We start from the raw sequence: 20,873 nt of genomic DNA, 5'->3' as shown, positions 1-20,873 counted from the left end.
AGAGGATGTTGAACGGGAGGTCGCGTGAACAGCGATCCCGCTGGAAGTCAGCATATGCGAACCGTTTCTGTTGAAGAAACCAAGTAGGAAAAGTCCTCCGGAGTGGATAATCCGCAGGCTCCAATGATTGGACGCGTTGCAGATGGTATGAACTCATTTGGTTTGTTGACAGTATCCCCCATACAGTGAATTGGGAAATACCCAATCGTTGGCCTATCGCTCGAGTACTCGTACTCGGATTGCCTTCTGCAAGACGTAGGACATTCTCCTCATTATCTGGCGTCCTCGTCGTTCGCTCTCGATTCATGGTACCTCTCGTGAAACAACCAGTCTCACGTAACCTTCTGTGCACACTGCGAAAATCGTATGATGAGGAGAACGCCTGTGCGGGAAACGTTCCTGGTACAAGCGCAGAGCGGCGCGCCCGTTATAGTCCGCAGCTCCATACGCGAGGTGAATGTCAGCCAAGACAACGTTTCAATACTCCTCCATCCTACTGTCTCGGGAACAGGTTCGCAAATGCTGACTTCCAGCGGGATCGCTGTTCACGCGACCTCCCGTTCAACGTCCTCTTCCTCATGACGAAGGCATTTCGGACCTTGCAATGCTATGTGATTCCGATTCGTCTTTGTGCCCCATACGCCTCCTGCAAGTTTGTCGCACTAGTAGTGAATCACCCTGTATGTGAAGAATTCCTTATCCCCCCCCCCCCCTCTTTGCTCTGTTTGCTAGCGATTTCTCATAAACTGCCTTTGCCTGTCGAACCTTTTCTGTGGCTCTATTACAGATCGTCTTATAGCTGTTATAGGCTCCAGTACTTTTTATTGCTCTGTACCCTTTCCATGCCACATTTTTCTGCTCAAGTAATGTGGCAACTTCACTATTCATCCAACATGGAACCCTCCTCGTGGAGTATTTTTTTAATGATAAATACGCATTCAAAGCATCTGTGATTAATGTTTTAAAAGCACACCACAGTTCAATTGTATTCATTCTCTGTGCGATAGCTACCCAGTTAATAGAGTACCTTAAGGCATCGTAATTTCCTTTTCCAAAATTAAAACCAGTTCCTCTGCCTTTTACTGCTGCTACCTCTCTCATCATCATCCACCGTAGAACTCCGTGATCACTTCCTGCTACTGGTTCCTCTACTGTCAGCTCTGTTATGTCATCTGATTCATGGGTGATGAGGTCTAGGATATTCTTTTCTCTAGTACTTAAATGTTGATAACAGTCACCATTTCCCTAAAATGTTGATACAAATAACAGTCATCTAGTTGATGTAAAAATTTTGTTCCCCATGTCGAGTTTCCTTCCCATTTACTCCAATCAATTAGAGGCAAATTGAAATCACCCATAATAAGACATTGACGCTTACTTGCCCATTCCATTTCCATGCAGAGGCCTTCGTCATAATCTTCACAATCACCTGGTCTGTAGATTACTCCTACTCGCATTATACCTTTGTTTCCAACTATCTCACACCATACAGATTCTATACTACCATGTGAAACCTCTGAATCCAGGAAAGCTATCGTTGCACTCAGGCTGCTTCTGATAAGAAGCATTACCCCACCACCCCTTCTATCTACCCTATCCTTCCTAAATACATTATACAAGCCATACTGAAACTCATCATCCCCAATTTCCGGGTGGCACCACGTCTCCGTAAGCCCTATTATGTCCGCGTTACCTGTTTTAACTAGCAGTTCGAATTCGCTCATTTTATTGACGACACTTCTAACATTACTATATAAACAATTAAGTCTTACTGTTCTTGTATATTTAACTACCCTAACACAACCCTTGAAGTTTTTTGGCTCTCTTCCCTAGCATTAGCTACCCGCTCACTTGAAACGTTTCTGCCCCCAGAACATCTAGATAATATGTCCAGTTGGGGTAACAGATAAGCACTCTTGAGGTATGTGCAAGAGTTACTTTGACCAATATTATCAGATAAACGCGTGTCAGTATTACCCACATCCCCCCCCTGACTAGCAGTTTCCCTGAACCTTTAAACCTTGCACTTTAAACCTGAACCTTTCCTTGCACCACCTTTGTTTAAGCGTATCCCGTCTCTACAAAACAAATTCCTTCTACCTACAAGTGTGGGCCATGCTGATAAAAATTTCTCCCCCTAAAGCCTTGCAGAGTCTCAAGTCTTGAGTTAATCCACAAGGCTTTTAACATATAATCCCTCCTATCGTGTCTGGGCATAAATGCAGACACATAGACATTTTGGCCTAACTCGCAGCATATCCTCTGTATTTTTCCAACAAATCGTCAGATCGTGTATGTTTAATGTCATTAGTCTGCACATGAATAATAATATTCTCTTTACCCCCCTTAAAATCGGACAATCTGTTGGTGGCATCATTAATAGTTGCTCCCGGCAGACATACCCTGGTTCTACTCCAGCTATCCTTATTACAAAAAATATTCCCCGCTTCCCTGACAATGGAGTCTCCTAATAAAACAATGTCCTTTTTAACCAGAGTACTTTGCACTTGGTTTTTCTGTTTTGAGGCCCGTATCGAGTGTGCATCACTTGGTAGATTACTGGAGTCTTGAGTCCCTGACGAGCTGCCAGGTGCATTATTCTCGAGGGCAAGGACCCGTTTTTTCAGTGACTCAAATTGTTCCATCAGTGCACCAAATTGTAATTTACGATCGGTGCACTCCTTACATCGATCACAAAGAAAAGAATCCCCAGGTGAGCTATGATTAGTCACCAGGTCGACCTTGGAAAACATTCCACAGGGTCCGCAACGGATTAAATAATGCCTCACCCGTAAATCGCCATCGGCTATTTCCGTGTGAGTCACGATACCCTGTGACGTGTTTAAGGCAGATCTCGTAACTACCATTATAAAATTAGCTAAATATCATTGAAAATTAACTTTAAAAAACTATATTTATAATATTATAAAACTCAAACTGTTACAGGAAAACCTATTATTTCATTTTTTCCCATCCAATCGATTTTATTTCATTTTATTTTTATTTCGTTCTCACAAATTCACATAATTTACTAGACGCCCTATGTTCAAAGTCCTAACCTTTATAACCTTAAAAGTTATAACCTTTATATAGAGGTTATAAGAATGGGCAACTGACCACGGATAGACCTGAGCAAACACATTATCCAATTTTTTCCCAGATTTTTACTTTCCTGTATCCATCCTTTCTATTTGCCGTTGATTCTTTTAATTTTATAAGGATGCTGGATCATATTTCTTTAAAAACCACTATTTTTCGATTAGATATAGAACTTACATCAAGTTCTATACTTAAGCTACAGCCAATTTTCTTCTACCATTATCGCTTCGTAATATTAGTGATGACCTTAATGAATTCACATACTCATAATAATTATCACAAACTGTGATAATACACGGGTGTGCAAAACTTACGGACCAGCACTATTTCTAAAGGTTAAAACCACAAAATCTTTACTTAAGGTACTCTTTACTGATGAGAGTACATTCAGTCTCAGCAGAAATTCTGGACGTCAGCTAATCTGGCGAGAGGTTGGCACACGGTATCACCCCGCAAACATCACTGAAACGGATCGATATGGTGGTCGAGGTGTTCTCGCCTGGGGAGGCGTTATCTTGGATGGACATACACAACTCCAGATACTGGAAGGCGGTACAGTAAACGGTGCACGCTACTGTACTGAGGTAATTCTTCCCCATGTGCGTCTGTTCCGAGGTGCCATTGGCCCCGAGTTCGTGTTTATGGATGATAACGCCACATCCCATCGCACTGCAGCTGTTGATATGCTTTTGGAAAGTGAGGACATTATTCGTATGAATTAGCCTGCCTTTTCCCGCCGATCTAAATCCCATCGGACGCTCTAGGGAGACGCCTAGCAGCACGTTCACACCCACCAGAAAATGTTCACCAGCTGAAGATGGCGCTGACAGAGGAATGGACAATGTTACCGCAAGAACTTATCAACAACATTGCTCTAAGTATGGACAGGCGGTGCAAAGCCTGCATCGACATTAGAGGTTGCCATATCTCCTACTGAGGAACACCTCTTCCTTTTCTTCCATCTTTGGCAGTGATGCATCTGTATCATGGCAGCCAGCCAGTACTACAGTGGTTTCAAACTTTTTTTAATAACAGCACCCCTAAGTAATTTATTTTATTTTTCGGCACCCCTAATCAATTTTATAATTACATTTCATAATTTGTATTATGAAATGTAATTATAAAAATTACATTTCATAATACAAATTATATATACTAATATAATAATTTTATTCTTTATATAGAGGTACTAAGTAAACATCATTTATATATCACCACAAAATTAAAAAGATACCGTATATCTTTTTATAATGAAATAAACATATAAATTAAAAAATAATAATAAGTTTAAGTAACTTAAACCCAAATTACGTGGCACCCCTGGAATGTTGTTGCGGCACCCTAAGGTGCCGCGGCACTCCGGTTGAAAAGCACTGCAGTACTTTGTTGCCATTTTTGAATAAAGTCCCTCTGTAGCGTTTTGTTTCCGTTGTTGTGTCGGTGTTGTTTCCTTCATCATTTCTGTACCTATGGTATGCTTTTCCCATATCCAGGCCACTCCTATGAGAAGCTACAGGTGAAAACCTGACTGGTCCTTAAATTTTGCTCACCAGTCTATGCGTGTGAATACGTGTCAGAGTATAGTAGTGCCTAATTCCATGTGTTTTTCACGAGGTTTATTCCATCCCAATTTTATTCACTAAAGGTCAATACAGTTTATTTTAATCCAATTACATTTTCAATACACATGGATGTCCTTCTCTTGAACACAGTAAATTCCCATACTTTCTTTTCTTTTTGTTTCCTTTGAAGTTTTGGCTCTCAGTCGTAACAATAACAAGTATTGGTTATACAAAATTATGAAAAAATTGGAAATTAAATAGTTTATTATACTATCTGGCATACATTTTAAATTATATTACCACATTCATGAGGCGCCTCCGTAGCCAGGTGGGAAGGAGCAGCAGTGCGTAGCACACGCTTCTTGATTAGACCGGGGTTCGAGCCCGTCACCACCAAATACGGAGGATGCGGAAAGGTCAGGGAATGACCACCGTATATCCCGGAGCAATATGGCTTTAGTTGCTAATGCTCCAAACAAACCATATTTATCATTGCAGAAAATGAGACCCATAGTATTTTTGTTTTGCTCTTGTCATAATAATTGTCTGCCCAGGTATGACATCGGTTATAATCATCGTCCTCCCCACTCCGCGTAGTAAAGGTCCCAGTTCGAATCCCGTCAACGACGAGAGGAATTTTTATTAACTTTTTTCTCTCCTGCTGCTGAGTTAGGCGGTCTCAGTTGTGGATAGCTGTCTACCCTCCCCCAGAAACTCGAGTTTTTCGTCCAGCAATAAAGGCAAATCGCTTGAAGAATACGTGAAATTTATGGACATATTACAATTTTATTCCTGTTGTTGGGTTTTAGGAACATTAACAATTTATGCATTATTGCACTCTACGTAATACGTAATATGTCTGTAAATTGTGTGTGTTCATCGATTTGCTGTTTTCTGGACGAAAAACCTGAGTTTTCGGAAGAAAAAACATTGCTGAGCTCGCCTAAGACCGACTAACTCAGCCATGTTGTGAAAAAGACCCATAAAAATTCCTCATCATTTGCGGGATTCGAACTCAGGCTTTTCCACTCGGTGTGGAGAGGACGGTGATTATACATATTTCACATGGGCAGAAGAGTTGATTCCGAGCAGCCCAAATATGGAATTTTTTTTTTTTTTCGATTTCGATTAGCAGTAGTAACAATATGATTTACGTAAATAACCATGCCATATTTAACATAATAATATGTTTCCTAGCAACTGGTGTACTTCCTAGTTTTGTCACACTACTGCACATATAGTAGTGTGACATATATTTGAAAAAAATATAACTAATATTTGTTTCAAATATTTTACTCCTGCCTACTTTTATTCTATATGTTGTTTTATTATATATAAACAAATTTGTTAATGTGCGCAGTTCGTTACATAACAGGCGCGTTAGCAAATAATAATAATTCATGATTCATAACAAAATAAGTCAACCCACCTACATGAAAATTTATTACAAAGATTCCCAAAATATTCTAAGGACGCACTGAAATTCTGAAATAGATCAGAGCTCTTTTATAGTAGTATTTCTCTAGAGGAAACTGGGGATGATATGCAATGAATTCGAAATTGAACTTAGAACCATCCCAGAAATTTGGAATCAATCCGCACTTGTCGATTAATGCGTAAACATGCTTTTATTTATGCCGATTTTGGTAGGGGGGGGACGAAGGCTGTGAAATCGTAACTGGACCTGAAATTTTCCCAAGGATCAACAGAACATAAGAATATAGGTTGAAATTTTGGCCTTGATGTGACCTTGTTTTAGAGTAATGTGAGAAACATTTTTTCATTTATATGAACAGATATCTGTTCATATAAATGGTTGTTCTCGTTGGTTCACAATTCGGCAGTCATCTCTATTATCGCCTTGTACATGAGGTGTACCCCATGTTACTAACAGTTCCGTCATTGTGAAGGTGCAAGAACAGATAATAGTTGACAGAGGATGACTATTGACTTTAATATCATTTTCATCAGAATATTACAGAATAGGCTGCAGCACACAAGCCAAACACCAAAGCATGCAATTCACAGCGTTAATGACCTGAGATAAAACCCATAGTAATTGGTCCCCGTAATGTTAGAAATCGTTAGAAAGAGTTTATTACAAAGGTTTCTCCATACCTATTTTCTATCTTCTTCAATCGGCAAAAAACAAACCACAAAAACGACGTTAAAACAGGATTTAAAAATGCACATATTCCTGCTTATTTTCGTTAAAAAATTTACTGCCTGCTATGCTAGTCTACATTGCAAAATTGAAACGCCAGGTGATAGTAATGTTTTCTGTAATGTGTGACTGCTTCATCGTACTTGTGTAGTGAGAAGCTAATTAGCAAGCTTTCAGTACGATACCAGAGAAATACATCGTAAAATTTCAGAAGACATTTAAGCATGATTTTTCATGTAAAAGGTAACACGTTTGTATTGGGTACTGTACGCAGATGTGATTTTTCAAATTTAAACGGTGGAAACACGAGGTAATTTTACGCATTTGCAAACAAATAAGAATAAGAATAGCGAGCAACGCATAGATGCGGCATTTCGTAGTGGATGATGATGTTATATGTGTGTAATGTTTATTTGCATCTTTTGTCATACCCATAATCTTCCTCTTAGCTGTGTTGATCATGCACACGCGTTGTTCACAAATATGTAATCTGATAGTGAAATAGCAAAAAATACAGTTAAGGAAAAACAAAAACAACGCGAACTGTCACAGAAATTGCCCTAGGAAAAGAAGTAATGATGGCTCTAACAAACTGGCCATTTTGGAGTGCCACATATAGCCATAATCAAGTGATTTCAAGCTACATCACACTGTGTTAACCTTTCGTAATGACAAAATTCATAATATTGAAAGCAGCTTGCTTCAGTGATAGAATTGGAAGATGACGACACCACGGGCACAACACCTCGAATCTTCTTTTGAATATCTTTAAAGCGTGTGGGATTGAAAAAAAAAAAAAAAAAAAAAAACAGTTTGACATTCAGTAATAAAACTTAGTGTTAATAATAATAGTAGGCTTAAAATCTAGAGTAACAAGGATATTAAAAAAGGAGATTCATCGCTTGGTGGTAATTGGCTATCCATGTCATTCTGTTAATTTTTTGTGCTGAAAAGGGGGAACTGGACGAATATTTTATGGAAATTCATAATTTAAAATTAATAGTATTAGTAATGGCCACATGGTGCAAGGAAGCCTATGACTTATGCTGCACCAGCCAGAAAAATCAAATAATAAATAAATAATAATAATAAAATAAAATAACAAAAATACATAAATTAAAATAATAAGAATAAAAACGAATTAATAATAAGAAGAAAATTTTTTAAAAATATACTAAAAATTAATAAGAGAAAAGGAAATAGGCAACCTATTCATTTCCCTCCTCTATTAGGTAATTAGCCAGCTGACCTTTGAATTTCCCAAGACTGTCAGCCCCTACCACCCATGTAGGTAACTTACTCCAGTAATTTATAACTCGCTGGCTAAAATAAAACTTCCCGCAATCCAATCTAAACAACTCCCCCTTAACTTGAAATTATGGTCCCTAGTTCAAGAATAATTATAACCATGAAAATTTCATCCCTATTCATTTTACTTATGCCACTCAGAGCCTTAAACACATCAATCGAATCTCCTCTAAGGTTCCTAGTTTCCAAGTTCTGCAACCCACATATTCGAAGTCTTTCCTCATATAGATGCCCTTTTGCCGATCTCACCAGGTAAGTTACCCGTCTTTCAACCCTTTCAAGAAGCACAATGTTTTTCTTTAGGTGCGGTCTCCATACTTGAACACAGTATTCCAAGTGTGGTCTAACAATAGCTTCATATAATGAAATTATGATGTCCTTATCTCTACTAGCGATTGTTCGATAAATTATCGATAGGACACCATGGGACCTTCTCGCAACCAGTCTACAATGCTTGCAGAACTTCATATCTGACGGTTTCGTAATATCCAAGTCCTTTTCCGCCACAACTCAGCCAAGTGTATAAGTTATTTTGGGGTTACTGTTCCCCAGGTGCAATACCTTACACTTTTCTGGATTAAAGCATAGCTGCCATTTTTCTGACCATCTCTGAAGTCTATCTAGATCATTTTGAAGAAGCTCTGCTTGGTGGCAATCATTAATTATTCTACCAATCTTTACATCATCTGCAATTTAGACATTACGCCCTCTATCCCTTCATCGATGTCATTTATGAAAATCAAACACAACAATGGTACTGATACTGATCCTTGGACAACCCCACTTCTTACATTAACACAATTTGAGGAATAACCATTTATCACAACCCTCTCCTCCTGACCTGAACCCATCCTTCTATCCATCTAAGGATTTTCCCTGTGATTCCAACCTGTTCCAGCTTAGAAAGTAACCGCTCATTTGAATGAGTCAAATGCTTTGCTGAAATTCAAATAAACAACGTCGAAATTATTCCCTAAATCCAGCTCTTGAGTGACCCTGTCAAAATAGCTAACCAGATTAGTTAAACCTGATTTTCCCTTTAGAAAACCATGATGAGTATTTTTCAGAATTCCATTTCTATCTAAGTGATCCTGAATTCCACCCTTGATCAGTCTCCATGATTTTTCCTACTACTGAAGTTAGACTAATCGGCCGGTAATTTCCCACTTCACTCTTAGAACCGCCCTTATGTATTGGAGACACACTGGCACTTTTCCAATCCGACGGACTCACTCCCGAATCCAGTGATGCTCTCATAATTAGCCTGAATGGTTCAATGCAATCACTTGCAGCCTCCCTTAAGATTATAGGGTAAATGCTATCAACTCCAGGAGCCTTACTGGCCTGTAGGCTCGAAAGTTTTTTCATTAAATAATTTTGCGAAATTTCTATACCATTAATTACATTTTTTTTTCAACTTCACTCCCAGAATTTCTCATTAATGTGAAGGGTTTTTCTTCTGTAAATATTGATGCAAAGTAACTGTTGAGTTCATCTGCAACTTCAGCTGGGGTATCTAATACTATCCCACGTCCATTACATAAGGGCCCGATCTGGTTTGTCCTTCTCTTCTTTGCATTTATATATGTGAAGAATTGCTTGCCCCTCTCTGCTGTCTTTCCTAGCGATTTCTCATAATCTGTCTTTGCCAGCCTAACCTTTTCAGTGGCATTATTACAGATCAATTTGTAGCTGTTATAGGCTTCATTACTTTTTATTGCTTTGTAAATTTTCCATGCCGTCTTTTTCCGCTCAAGAAATCTGGCAACTTCATTATTCATCCAACTTGGAATCCTCCTCGTGGAATATTTTTTTAATGGTATATAAGCATTCAAGGCTTCTGTGATTAATGTTTTAAAGGTATTATCATCAGCCATTTTCAATCCACTGCAGGATAAAGGCCTCTCCAGCAACTTTCCAGTTCCTTCTGTTTTGAGCACTGGCCATCCATTTACTACCCACAAACTTTAAAGGTATACCATGATTCAATTGTATTCGCTCTGTGTGAGATATCTACCCAGTTAATAGTGGCCATGTAGCACCTTAAGGCATCGTAATTTCCTTTCCTGAAATTATAACCCATCCCTTTGCCTTTAACTACTGCTACCTCTCTCTCTTCATCGTCCACCGTAGAACTCCGTGATCACTTCCTGCTACTGGTTCCTGTACTGTCAGCCCTATTATGTCATCTGGTTCATGGGTGATGATGAGGTCTAGAGTATTCTTTTCCCTAGAATTCCACTATTATGCTTCCCACTGAAGTAAAAAAAAAAAAGATTAGGAAGCATGTGCATGCACGTTGGCTGTCTATGGTTAAATGTGGTGGTTAAAGTTGGTTAAACTAGTTGATCGATGACTCTCATCAACCGGTGCTATACCACCACATTGCTGATTGGAGGCTTCAACAAACATAGGTGAAGCCTATGTTTGTTGTCCAGAGCAAAGCTCCTCCGGCAATTGCACATCTCTTCCATCATCCAGTGTGACTGATGTCTTTTGAGGTTATGATGCACATTATGACAAGATCCAATCTTCCTTACGTTTCGAAAGTACGGTTCTAAAATGGCATTCGCAGGTCGGCGGCTAGATAGGCATCCTGATCGGCTAGTGTATACGTTCACTACCTATACTCCGCCAGATGGTAACAGGAGGAAGTCCGAGTACTGGATATGCGCGTCCGCCAATGGTTTTCTCCTAGCCTAACTTACTGGGCGCAGCTCCATCAACTCCAAACTATTTCAGTTTGGCTTGTCTGACACCAATCTCTGCTTGTGTGGTGCTGAGGAAACCTGGACGCACATTCTGTATCGCTGCAGCCTGTACCACGATGGCAGATCTACACTACAAGCTGCTGTCAGCAACTCCTCTAAAGGAAATGAAGTGGCGCTGACTGAAAATTCTCAATCGTTCTCAGCTCTACAACAATTCTGCTCTGCTGTTTTCACCAAAAGAAAGCAACTCTTCTCAAGTTTATCAACATATCAACAACAAGGAACCAACCCAACACCTGCAATATCTATCGATATTTCTTAAAACTGATATCGCCTGCCATCTATTTATTTTTTTTCATGTTCATTACACTTATAACATTGTAATTAACACGATTATATGTATATATCATTATATATTGTATCATTATATGTATCATATATATATCATTGTATATATATCTATGTATTTGGAAGATTACGCTACAATCGTAGCTCAAATATATGGGTTAACTATGGTGTATTTACACCGATATTATATAGTTAATTATCAAAACCCATAAGGATTATGCCTAGTGCATTTAATTTTCCAAATACATTACCACCACACCCTTCTGGCATCTCTCATAATGTGGATATAACTTCGCAACTGAGATGGCTTGTTGTATTACCTGGGTACCTGCCCGCCCACTGATGACGAAGCCAAAAAGCTTCGAAACGATCGTCTGGGTGGTGGTACCGCTGAAAATAAATAACAGTAGTCTTCTCTACTAGAGAAGCGTTATTTATTTGAAGTAATTCAATAGTAGCTATCTTGTTGTGAAGACAACCACATTATGAGATACATTTAAAACGATGCCTTCTACGCTACAATCGTAGCTCAAATATATGGGTTAACTATGGTGTATTTACACCGATATTATATAGTTAATTATCAAAACCCATAAGGATTATGCCTAGTGCATTTAATTTTCCAAATACATTACCACCACACCCTTCTGGCATCTCTCATAATGTGGATATAACTTCGCAACTGAGATGGCTTGTTGTATTACCTGGGTACCTGCCCGCCCACTGATGACGAAGCCAAAAAGCTTCGAAACGATCGTCTGGGTGGTGGTACCGCTGAAAATAAATAACAGTAGTCTTCTCTACTAGAGAAGCGTTATTTATTTGAAGTAATTCAATAGTAGCTATCTTGTTGTGAAGACAACCACATTATGAGATACATTTAAAACGATGCCTTCTACGCTACAATCGTAGCTCAAATATATGGGTTAACTATGGTGTATTTACACCGATATTATATAATTATATAGTTAAATATCTATGTATGTACATAGCGGATTTGCCAGTTTCTGGCTAGGGGCCGCTTGTTGTTGTTGGGTGTGTGTGTGTGTGTGTTTTTTTTTTTTTTGTTAATAAAGAATAAAGAAGAATAATAAAGATATGCGCGGAGGGGCGTATTGTCGAGGCCACGTTATGTCAAGGAGCTGAGTATATTATTGCTGTGTGAACGCCATATCCAAAATTTTCATAAAACATGTCCCCTCCACCTTTTTTTACTACTGAATACATCACAGATGTTTGATTTGTTTGTTGTTTGGTTTTTTTAGGAGCATTAGCAACTAAGGCCATATTGCTCCGGGATATGCGGTGGTCATTCCCTGACCTTTCCGCATCCTCCGTATTTGATGGTGACGGGCTCGAACCCCGGTCTAATCAAGAAGCGTATGCTACGCACTGCTGCTACTTCCCACCTGGCTACGGAGGCGCCTGCACATAAAATAATAAGATTCTTTATTAACATAGATTTTATACACTAGTGATTCCTTACACAGAAAGCCAGAGGAATCTTAAAATTAGTTGTTTATCACAGATAGTCAAACAAATAGAACAAACTTATCTGTGAAAAGATCTAAACCTCACAAGCACTTATTCGTTGACAAATACACATAGTCTCAGTTCTAATCTCAGTGATGTCCATTTACACTTACAGTCTGCCAAGCCTCACATACCTTTCTAACAGAATCCCAATTATCGGTTGATTCAATTACTCCTCAGCTCACTTGTCCTAATTATTCGCTGCGAATACTTTTACATCAAAGGCGGTACTAGCGCACATGTTCGCGCTGATATTCCCGGCCTTAGAATTAATAATATGGAATCTTCTCTGGCTTAAACTCTTTACCCCATTCTGTCCGATTCATCTTTTGCTTCTATCCAACCCCCCAATTCCACAAATTATTTGGAACTCTTTGACCTCCTCTCTTTGAAGCTCGACTTTCTCCAGTCCAACTTTCCTATAACAGTGAGGTAATTTTCCTTGGTGGTTTTAATGTTCACAACTAATTAGATTTTGAGTGAAAATCAGGTTTGGCATACAGGTCTTCTAAATAAGCTTCCATCTTATCCACTCCGACTGTGTTTTGTAATTGGGTATCTAGTTTTTCTTCCGACTTCTCACTGCGGTTTATGGCTCTCTGTGTTCCAACTTCTCCACTAATTGTGTTCCACAAGGTTCAGTTCTTTCTCCCCACTCGTTTCCTCTTATATATTAATCACCTTCTTCAATTGACTGGAAATCCTATCCGCAGTTTTGCTAATGATAGCACACTGAATTCCATCTTCCAGATTGAGAATCCTGGCTCTGCCAAACTGTTTCAAAATCTGGGCTATCCACTATCAATTCCTTAAACGCTGATCACCAGGTAATTCTCTAATGGAGCTAAGTTAACTTAGTTAATTTCAATCCTTCTAAAACTCAATACTGTTATATCTCGGAAATACGATTCTTCTGCTCGTATGCATATTTTCAATAACACTCAGATTTCTAGTCTCAATCACACATCTCTATTGGGGATTACCCTGACAATTTCTCTTGGCACAACAAGCACATACCAAATATCGCTTCCTCTGCATCTAAAAAACTGGGGGTTTTCTTTCGCTCTCGGCGCTACTTTTCTTTTAAACAACTACTCATTCTGTATAAATCTCAAATGCGCCCAACCATGGAATATTATTCTCACATCTGGGACGGTTCCCTCATAGGCTTCTAGATTCCACTCAAAAGAAGGCAGTTCGGTTAATTAAAGATCCATCTCGTACAAGGGTTAATTAAAGATCCATCTCTTCACTCTGTCTCACAGACAGATCTATATCTGCTGCATACATTTTCTATAGATAGTTTCCACTGACATTGTTTTTCTCAATTGGCTTTTATATCCCACTTGTCTCTTCCAAACCAATCCGAACAAGTGCCGCAACCAGTCAGAATCCTTTTACTGTCCGACGTAAAACTCGCAGAATCTACTTTTCTCCTTCCTCATTTATTCCTTCAAAACAACCTCCCTTCACACGTATTTCCTGAAAATTACAATCTACAGATATTCAAGTCTAATGTCAACGTCACAAGTACCATCTTTCATCTTCTCAACCTTCGACCTATGCACGGTACTAAGTACTATAGGTTATAATACCTTTCGTGTTTGTAGATTTCATAAAAAAATGTGTAACCAGACTGGCAGAACAGCGGAAACGTTTGACAAAAATATTTAAAAAGTGGTCAGAAGTAATGAGAAAAGCCATATGACCACTCTTTTGAGTTTCATTGTTCCCAATATGACCAGTACAACAAGCGATCACAAGCAAAGGACATTTTCTCATGTTCAAATCCAGTTCACGATTTGAACTCTGATTTTCTGATATGTGATTGGTAAATTTCTGTTGAAAGCGATCCCAAAGAGGTCAAGAAAGCTAAAAATCTAATTAATCAATGCAATGCACCTCACATCCATGTACTAATATCGTTACCCAAACGCATGTTGAAGTATGTTAGTGGAAATTCATTATACTAATAGTTTTTAAATCTTCCACTTCCATTTTGGAAGGTAATTACCGTTGCAAGCTAATCCAGAAGGATGATTCTGGTTAGCCACGGACATATGTTCAACCAAGGTAGTGGAGAATTTAAAACAAGAAGAAGATGATGGTTTTTGTTCAGAAAGGAAGTACTATACTGTTGCATGTGACAACATGGCAAGAGTATAATAACAAGTTTTATCAACAGCAGTTCGTAGTACCTTTTTGCATCGTTAAAGATACAGAAATTGATGAAGCATCAGATATTTTTCAGGGTTGAATTGAATACATCATGAATAGCCAAACTAATAGAGAAAACTTATCTGCGAAAAGATCTAAACCTCCCAAACACTTCCTAATTCATTTCACAAATATACGTGGTCTCAGTACTAATCTCAATAATGTCCATTTCCACTTACAGTCTGCCAAACCCCATGTACTTTTTCTGACAGAATCTCAGTTATCAATTGATTCAACCACTGCTTATTTCAGTTGCCCAAATTATTCGCTGTATGAGTCCTTTCGCCTCAAAGGTGGTACTTGTGCATATGTCCGTTCCGATATTCTCTGTCAGAGACTTGGTAATTTGGAATCTCCTCTTTTCGATCTTCTCTAGCTTAAAATCTCTCTATCTCATTCTATCAAAATCAGCTGTTATCTCTACCGTTCTAAAATTCCACTAATCACTTGGAACTCTTTGATTTCCTCTCTTTGCAACTTGACTTTCTCCAGTCCAACTTTCCTAACAGTTAGGTAATTTTCCTTGGTGATTTCAATGTTCGCAACTCCAGCTGGCTTCCGTTTTCTAGTCACACAGACCTAGCTGGTCGATATGCTGAGGCTTTTGCAATTACTAATCACCTCGCAACAGATTGTTCATTTACCTACGAGAATACCGGACAATTCTAACCGTACAGCCAACACGCTTAATCTTTTTCTCACAAGCAACCCTTCCAAGTACACGGTTAAAGTGAGTGGTCCTTTAGGTACCTCAGATCACATCTTGGTGATTCTCTTCTCCAATGGAGCCTTTATCTCATGGCTCATGGCTATCCGAATCTCGTGTTGTTTGGCATTAGAAGAATGCAATATGAGGTGACTTGCAAGATTTCTTTTCTTCTTTTCCATGGTCGGACTACTGTTTCAAAACTTCTGATGTCAACGGTTGCGCTGATCGTGTCAGTGAAATTATTCTTCTAGGAATGGAATCGTTTATTCCACACTCCAGTTTAAAATCTCATCTTGTATCTAAACCTTGGTTTTCCAATAAATTTGCTAAGGCTGTTCAAGAGAAGAACGCTGCATATCGTAACTGGCGTGTTTCATTTTCATTTTCTGTCTACACCCAAGCTCGCAACAATTGTAAAGCAGTTATTAATCAGTCCAAACTAGATTTTGAACAGGCTAAGAGTAGAAAACTTACTTCTTGCCCTAATGGTAACCGAGCATTCTGGTCTCTACCAAAGCTACTGGCCGCTACTTTTGCCCATCTCTGCTCCCACCTCTGTCCAAATCAGATGGTTCTATTGTCACTTCAGCTAAGGATAAAGCTGACCAGCTAGCATTCCATTTTTCTTCGAACTCATGCATTAATGATCTTGGTAAAACAATTCCCACCATTCAATGCCTCCTGTGGTCTTCCGTCATTCAATTCCTCCTGTGATCTTCCGTCAAAAGGATGTCAGAAGGATTTTGATGAATCCTGATCCTGGTGGTATTTCTCCACTTGTTCTCAAAACCTGCGTTCCTGAACTTACTCTTTTCTTTGTCGCCTTTTTCACTTTCTTATTCCAAAAGTGTTTTTCCTTCTTCATGGAAATTTGTTCATATCCAGCCAGTTCCTAAAAAGGGTGATAAATCACTCCCATCCAATTACCGTCCCATTGCAATTACCTCTACTCTTTCTAAAGTAATGGAGAAATCAATTAACCGCCAACGCTTATATTTAAACTGTCTAGAAACCTTCATTCTGATCAACGATCGCCAGTACGGATTCCGTCAGCGTCAATCCGCAGGTGATATTCTGGCTTATGTTACCATTTATGGACAAATTCAATGGAAAAGTTAGGTGAAGCACGAGCAGTTGCTCTTGACATATGAAAGGCTTTCGATTGTGTTTGGCATAAAGTTCTTCTAAACAAGCTTCCGTCTCATGGTTTGCCAACTGTTTTTTGTAATTGGTTATCCAGTTTTCTCTGTGACCGCTCACTGAGGGTGATGGTAGATGGCTCTCTGTCTTCTAACTCCTCCACTGCTGGTATCCCCCAAGGTTCAGTTCTTTCACTCACTCTTTTCTTCTTGTGTATTAATGACCTTATTCCATTGACCTGAAATCCTATCCACAGTTTTGCTGATGATAGCACATTGCATTCCACTTTCCAGTTTGAGAAACTTTGCCTTGCTCAATCAGCTTCAACTTCTCCAATATCCTATACCAATTCCTTAAATGCCGATTTTCATGTAATTCTCCAGTGGGGCAAAGGCAACTTAGTTGACTTCAATCCTTCTAAAACTCTGTCCTGTCTTACAGCTCGCAAAAAGGATTCTTCTGCTCCTATACTTATCTTTGGTGACACTCCAATTTCTAGCAAGATGATATATCTCTTTTGGGGATTACCCTGACTTCTAATCTCTCTTGGCACAAGCACATTTCAAATATTGCTTCCTATGCATCTAAAAAAACATGGTTTTCTCTTTCGCTCTCGCCTTTACTTTTCTTCCAAACAGCTGTTCACTCTATACAAATCGCAAATCCACCCTACCATGGAACATTGTTCCCACGTCTGGGGCGGTGCCCTCTCTCAGGCTTCTAGATTCCATTCAGAAGAGGACAATTAGGTTAATTAATGACTCATCTCTAACAAAGTCACTCCATTCTCTGTCTCACAGACGTACTGTTTCTTCTGCATGCCTTTTCTATAGATACTTTCATGGGTACTGTTCTAAATTGGCTTCTATAATTCCGGCTATATACCCTCCGTAGCCGAGTGGGCAGGAGCGGGAGTGCAGTAGCACACGCTCTTTGAGTAGACCGGGGTTCAAGCCCCTGACTGCTGAATCGATCGATCTGCCAACCCGCACTGGACCAGCGTGGCAGCTTATAGTCCATTTCCATCAGCATGAATTGTTGAGGAGGCTTCCATCCTGCAGTGGGTTGATAATAGCTGCACTTTACTTTTTTTTTTTTAATTCCGGCTCTTTTTCAAAACAGTCCGAACACGTGCCACCACCAGCCAACATCATTTACTGTCCAACTTCAAACTCACACAACCAACTTTTCATCTTCCTCGTTTATTCATTCAACAGCCGTTTCCTGGAACAACCTTTCCTCATACGTATTTCCTGAAAACTACAGTCTACAGAAGTTCAAGTCTAATGTCAACAAACATCTTTTTTCGTCTTCTCAACCTCCAACCCAAGCACGGTACTGTGCACGCAACCTATATACGGCCTACATCAATTATCGAAGAGATACACGATGTCGTTTAGACTAAATCGAAGACGGGAACAATTTTCTCATTGAGAGAAAAAAAAACACTTCCTTTGGCAAATTTACAAATTACAAAATCTAAACATTAATAGTAGACTATAAGTTTAATGTCAAATTCAAAAATTTTAGCCGAAATGTGAAAAAAAAGCTTAATCCTAAAAACAAACATAGAACTCAGTGCATTTTAAGTGAAACATCCTGTGTTATCTATATATTCAGTGGACAATTTATTAGGAAAACCCTAGCACTGTGTAAGACCTCCATTCATTTCCAGAACAGCAGCAGCGCTCAGTTTTAAATAACTCAATACAACTAGACTGTTTTTGCACGATTGGTATTGTGATGAAAATCTGAGTGTATATTGCAGTTGAATGTACCTTTTTTAATTACTTATTTTGTATCTTTCTAATTATGTATGTAATAATTTTTTTTCCTGTTTGCAGGCCACAGCGTAAATAGTCACATCCTCCTCGACTTTTATCATCCTCACGACCATGCACATCGACTGCGAGTAACCACAGCAACATTATGGATTCAGTTACGATACTCCTCTTCACTGCCTCGCCGACTTCGTTACCTTCTAAGAGATCATGCCCTGACTCTCTACGTCTTCCGCGTTCAAAACAGTAATAATTCTACTGCTGATATTCCCCTGCAACTGGAACTACTTACGTCTTACAAAGTCGTGACATCACATGCAGGATGGAGAAGGCTGGAGGTAGGATCGGCGGTGCAAGAGTGGTTTTCTGGCCCAGCCAGAGAAAAGTTCACTCTTCTAGTTGACTGCGTTGGTTGTGATTCTCTTCTGGAGATGGTTTTATTTAACGACGGACATGATGACAGCAGCAATAACAATAACACAATTACTGCTTCTGCTCGAAGAATCCGGCACAGTGGTGGTAACAGAGGGCAGGACACGGTAAATCTTAGACCTTTTCTTGCTATTGCGACTGAAGTACTCGGACAGAGGCGAACTAGACGTCACGCTATGACATGCGATATGCAAACGACACACTGCTGTAAACAAACCCTGTATGTTAGTTTCAAAGAATTAGGTTGGGATGACTGGATTATTGCACCGAAAGGATATTATGCAAATTACTGCATGGGAGATTGTGTTAGCATGCGGCGCACTCCTGATACTTTCGTAAATTTTCACACTCATGTAATAGAAGAATATCGCAATCGCAATCCATATGCATCAATAACCCCTTGTTGTGCACCAACTAAACTGTCTCCAATGTCTTTAATTTATTTTGATCCTGATTTAAATATTATTAAAACAGACCTTCCAAAAATGATAGTAGATGAATGTGGATGTACGTAGCGTAATTTTCATCCTAGAAATTGAAAATTATACACAGCTATTACCGTTGGAGAAGGAAGTTAACGCACATTTCCTGGCAGGTAGAGATGAGCTCCATACAGCTGCCAGATTAAACTTACTTGTGGCAAGGAAAGGGGTTGATTTTATTCTTGTTGGTGAAAATATAATACAGTGCCTCGTTTAAAGGCTTTGCAGATTCTTCAAGTGGTGAGTGATGAATGTCTGCAACCATTTCCCTATCTATTTTAGTGCCTAATTCTGTGAAACAACCCATCTTAAAATTAGGTTGGAAATAGAGGCGACTGATATTTTCTGACGAACATACACTTGAAGTATAGCTCTTGACAGTGATTTTGCAGATTTAGAAATTTCATTGTGGAAGTATTGTTCAAATAGACCTATATATAAATAACATGGCTAAAGCAGATTGATACAGCTATAAAGCCCGAAAGAAATTACAGGAAAAAGATAAACGTGGATTTAAAGAATGAACTTAACTTTTTGTGTATTATTTTCAACTCATTAGAGATTTCGTTTATGCATATTTCCTGCGGATCACCAGATAATGTCGGAAAGTTTAACGATCACTAGCTGAATGAAGTTATAATAGCAAAACGCAACACACACAGAGTTAGTATTAGAAAAGTATAAATTAACGCCGAAATAAATTAACCCCAGACACACACTCGAGTAAAAGCCATGCAGTGTTATAGAGTTATCTAAGGTTTCTGTTACAATTCACACATGCAACAGGACCGACCTATTTTAAAGGCGAGGGTGATCTCTCTCCAGAGGATTATTCAGAAACCTACGCAAAAAAAAAAAAAAAAAAAAAAAAATGTGGAGAGATTTAAACTGAAATGCAGCACTTCAAAATCATATCATATCTTTAACCACTATTCGATGAATCAAAGTACTCCGCATATCGATAAAAATCAATCCAGGTCCAGTAGTGAACTTTAAGCAAGAGTGGAATATAATCAACTGCAGTGTGACATATTTCACCACAAACTGAATCTATATGGGATGCTGTTCCCAAAATCCAAAATGAAGAAACGTTGTCATCGTATTTTCACTTTATGCATTATAAATGTCTATATCCGATTATAGGCATAGCATTTTTACTATTATTTATTATAATTACTGTATGTTTCTGATTTTGCAATTCTTTTCTAATCTAAACTATTTAAATGAAAGGAATAATTTTGTGCTAATCTCTGTTAAGTAAAATATTAAGACTATGACATCTGCTTAGGTATGAAACGAAAGTAGACTATTTCGACCATTATTTTGTCTTGTTATTTTCAGCTTCTATGAGAATGTGTGTATTTAAAAGGATTGAATACACACGTTA

At 38.8% G+C, this 20,873-nt stretch overlaps 1 protein-coding gene across 1 annotated transcript in view; it reads left to right on the top strand.

Annotated features, from left to right (window-relative positions):
* The window catches only part of Actbeta (inhibin subunit beta), a 109,461-nt gene extending 89,942 nt beyond the window's left edge, over positions 1-19,519 (top strand). The window contains exon 2 of the mRNA XM_090374542.1: positions 18,636-19,519. Within this exon, the coding sequence (XP_090230668.1) occupies positions 18,636-19,519 (884 nt within the window). The remainder of the gene's footprint in view (positions 1-18,635) is intronic.
* The last annotated feature ends 1,354 nt before the right edge of the window (positions 19,520-20,873 follow it).

Source organism: Mastigoproctus giganteus, chromosome 5 (genome assembly GCF_048544385.1).
Source record: "Mastigoproctus giganteus isolate SK-2022 chromosome 5, ASM4854438v1, whole genome shotgun sequence".
NCBI classification, from domain to species: Eukaryota; Metazoa; Arthropoda; class Arachnida; order Uropygi; family Thelyphonidae; genus Mastigoproctus; species Mastigoproctus giganteus.
Note: the sequence above shows the minus strand (reverse complement) of the source record. Positions and strands in the feature narration are given on the sequence as shown.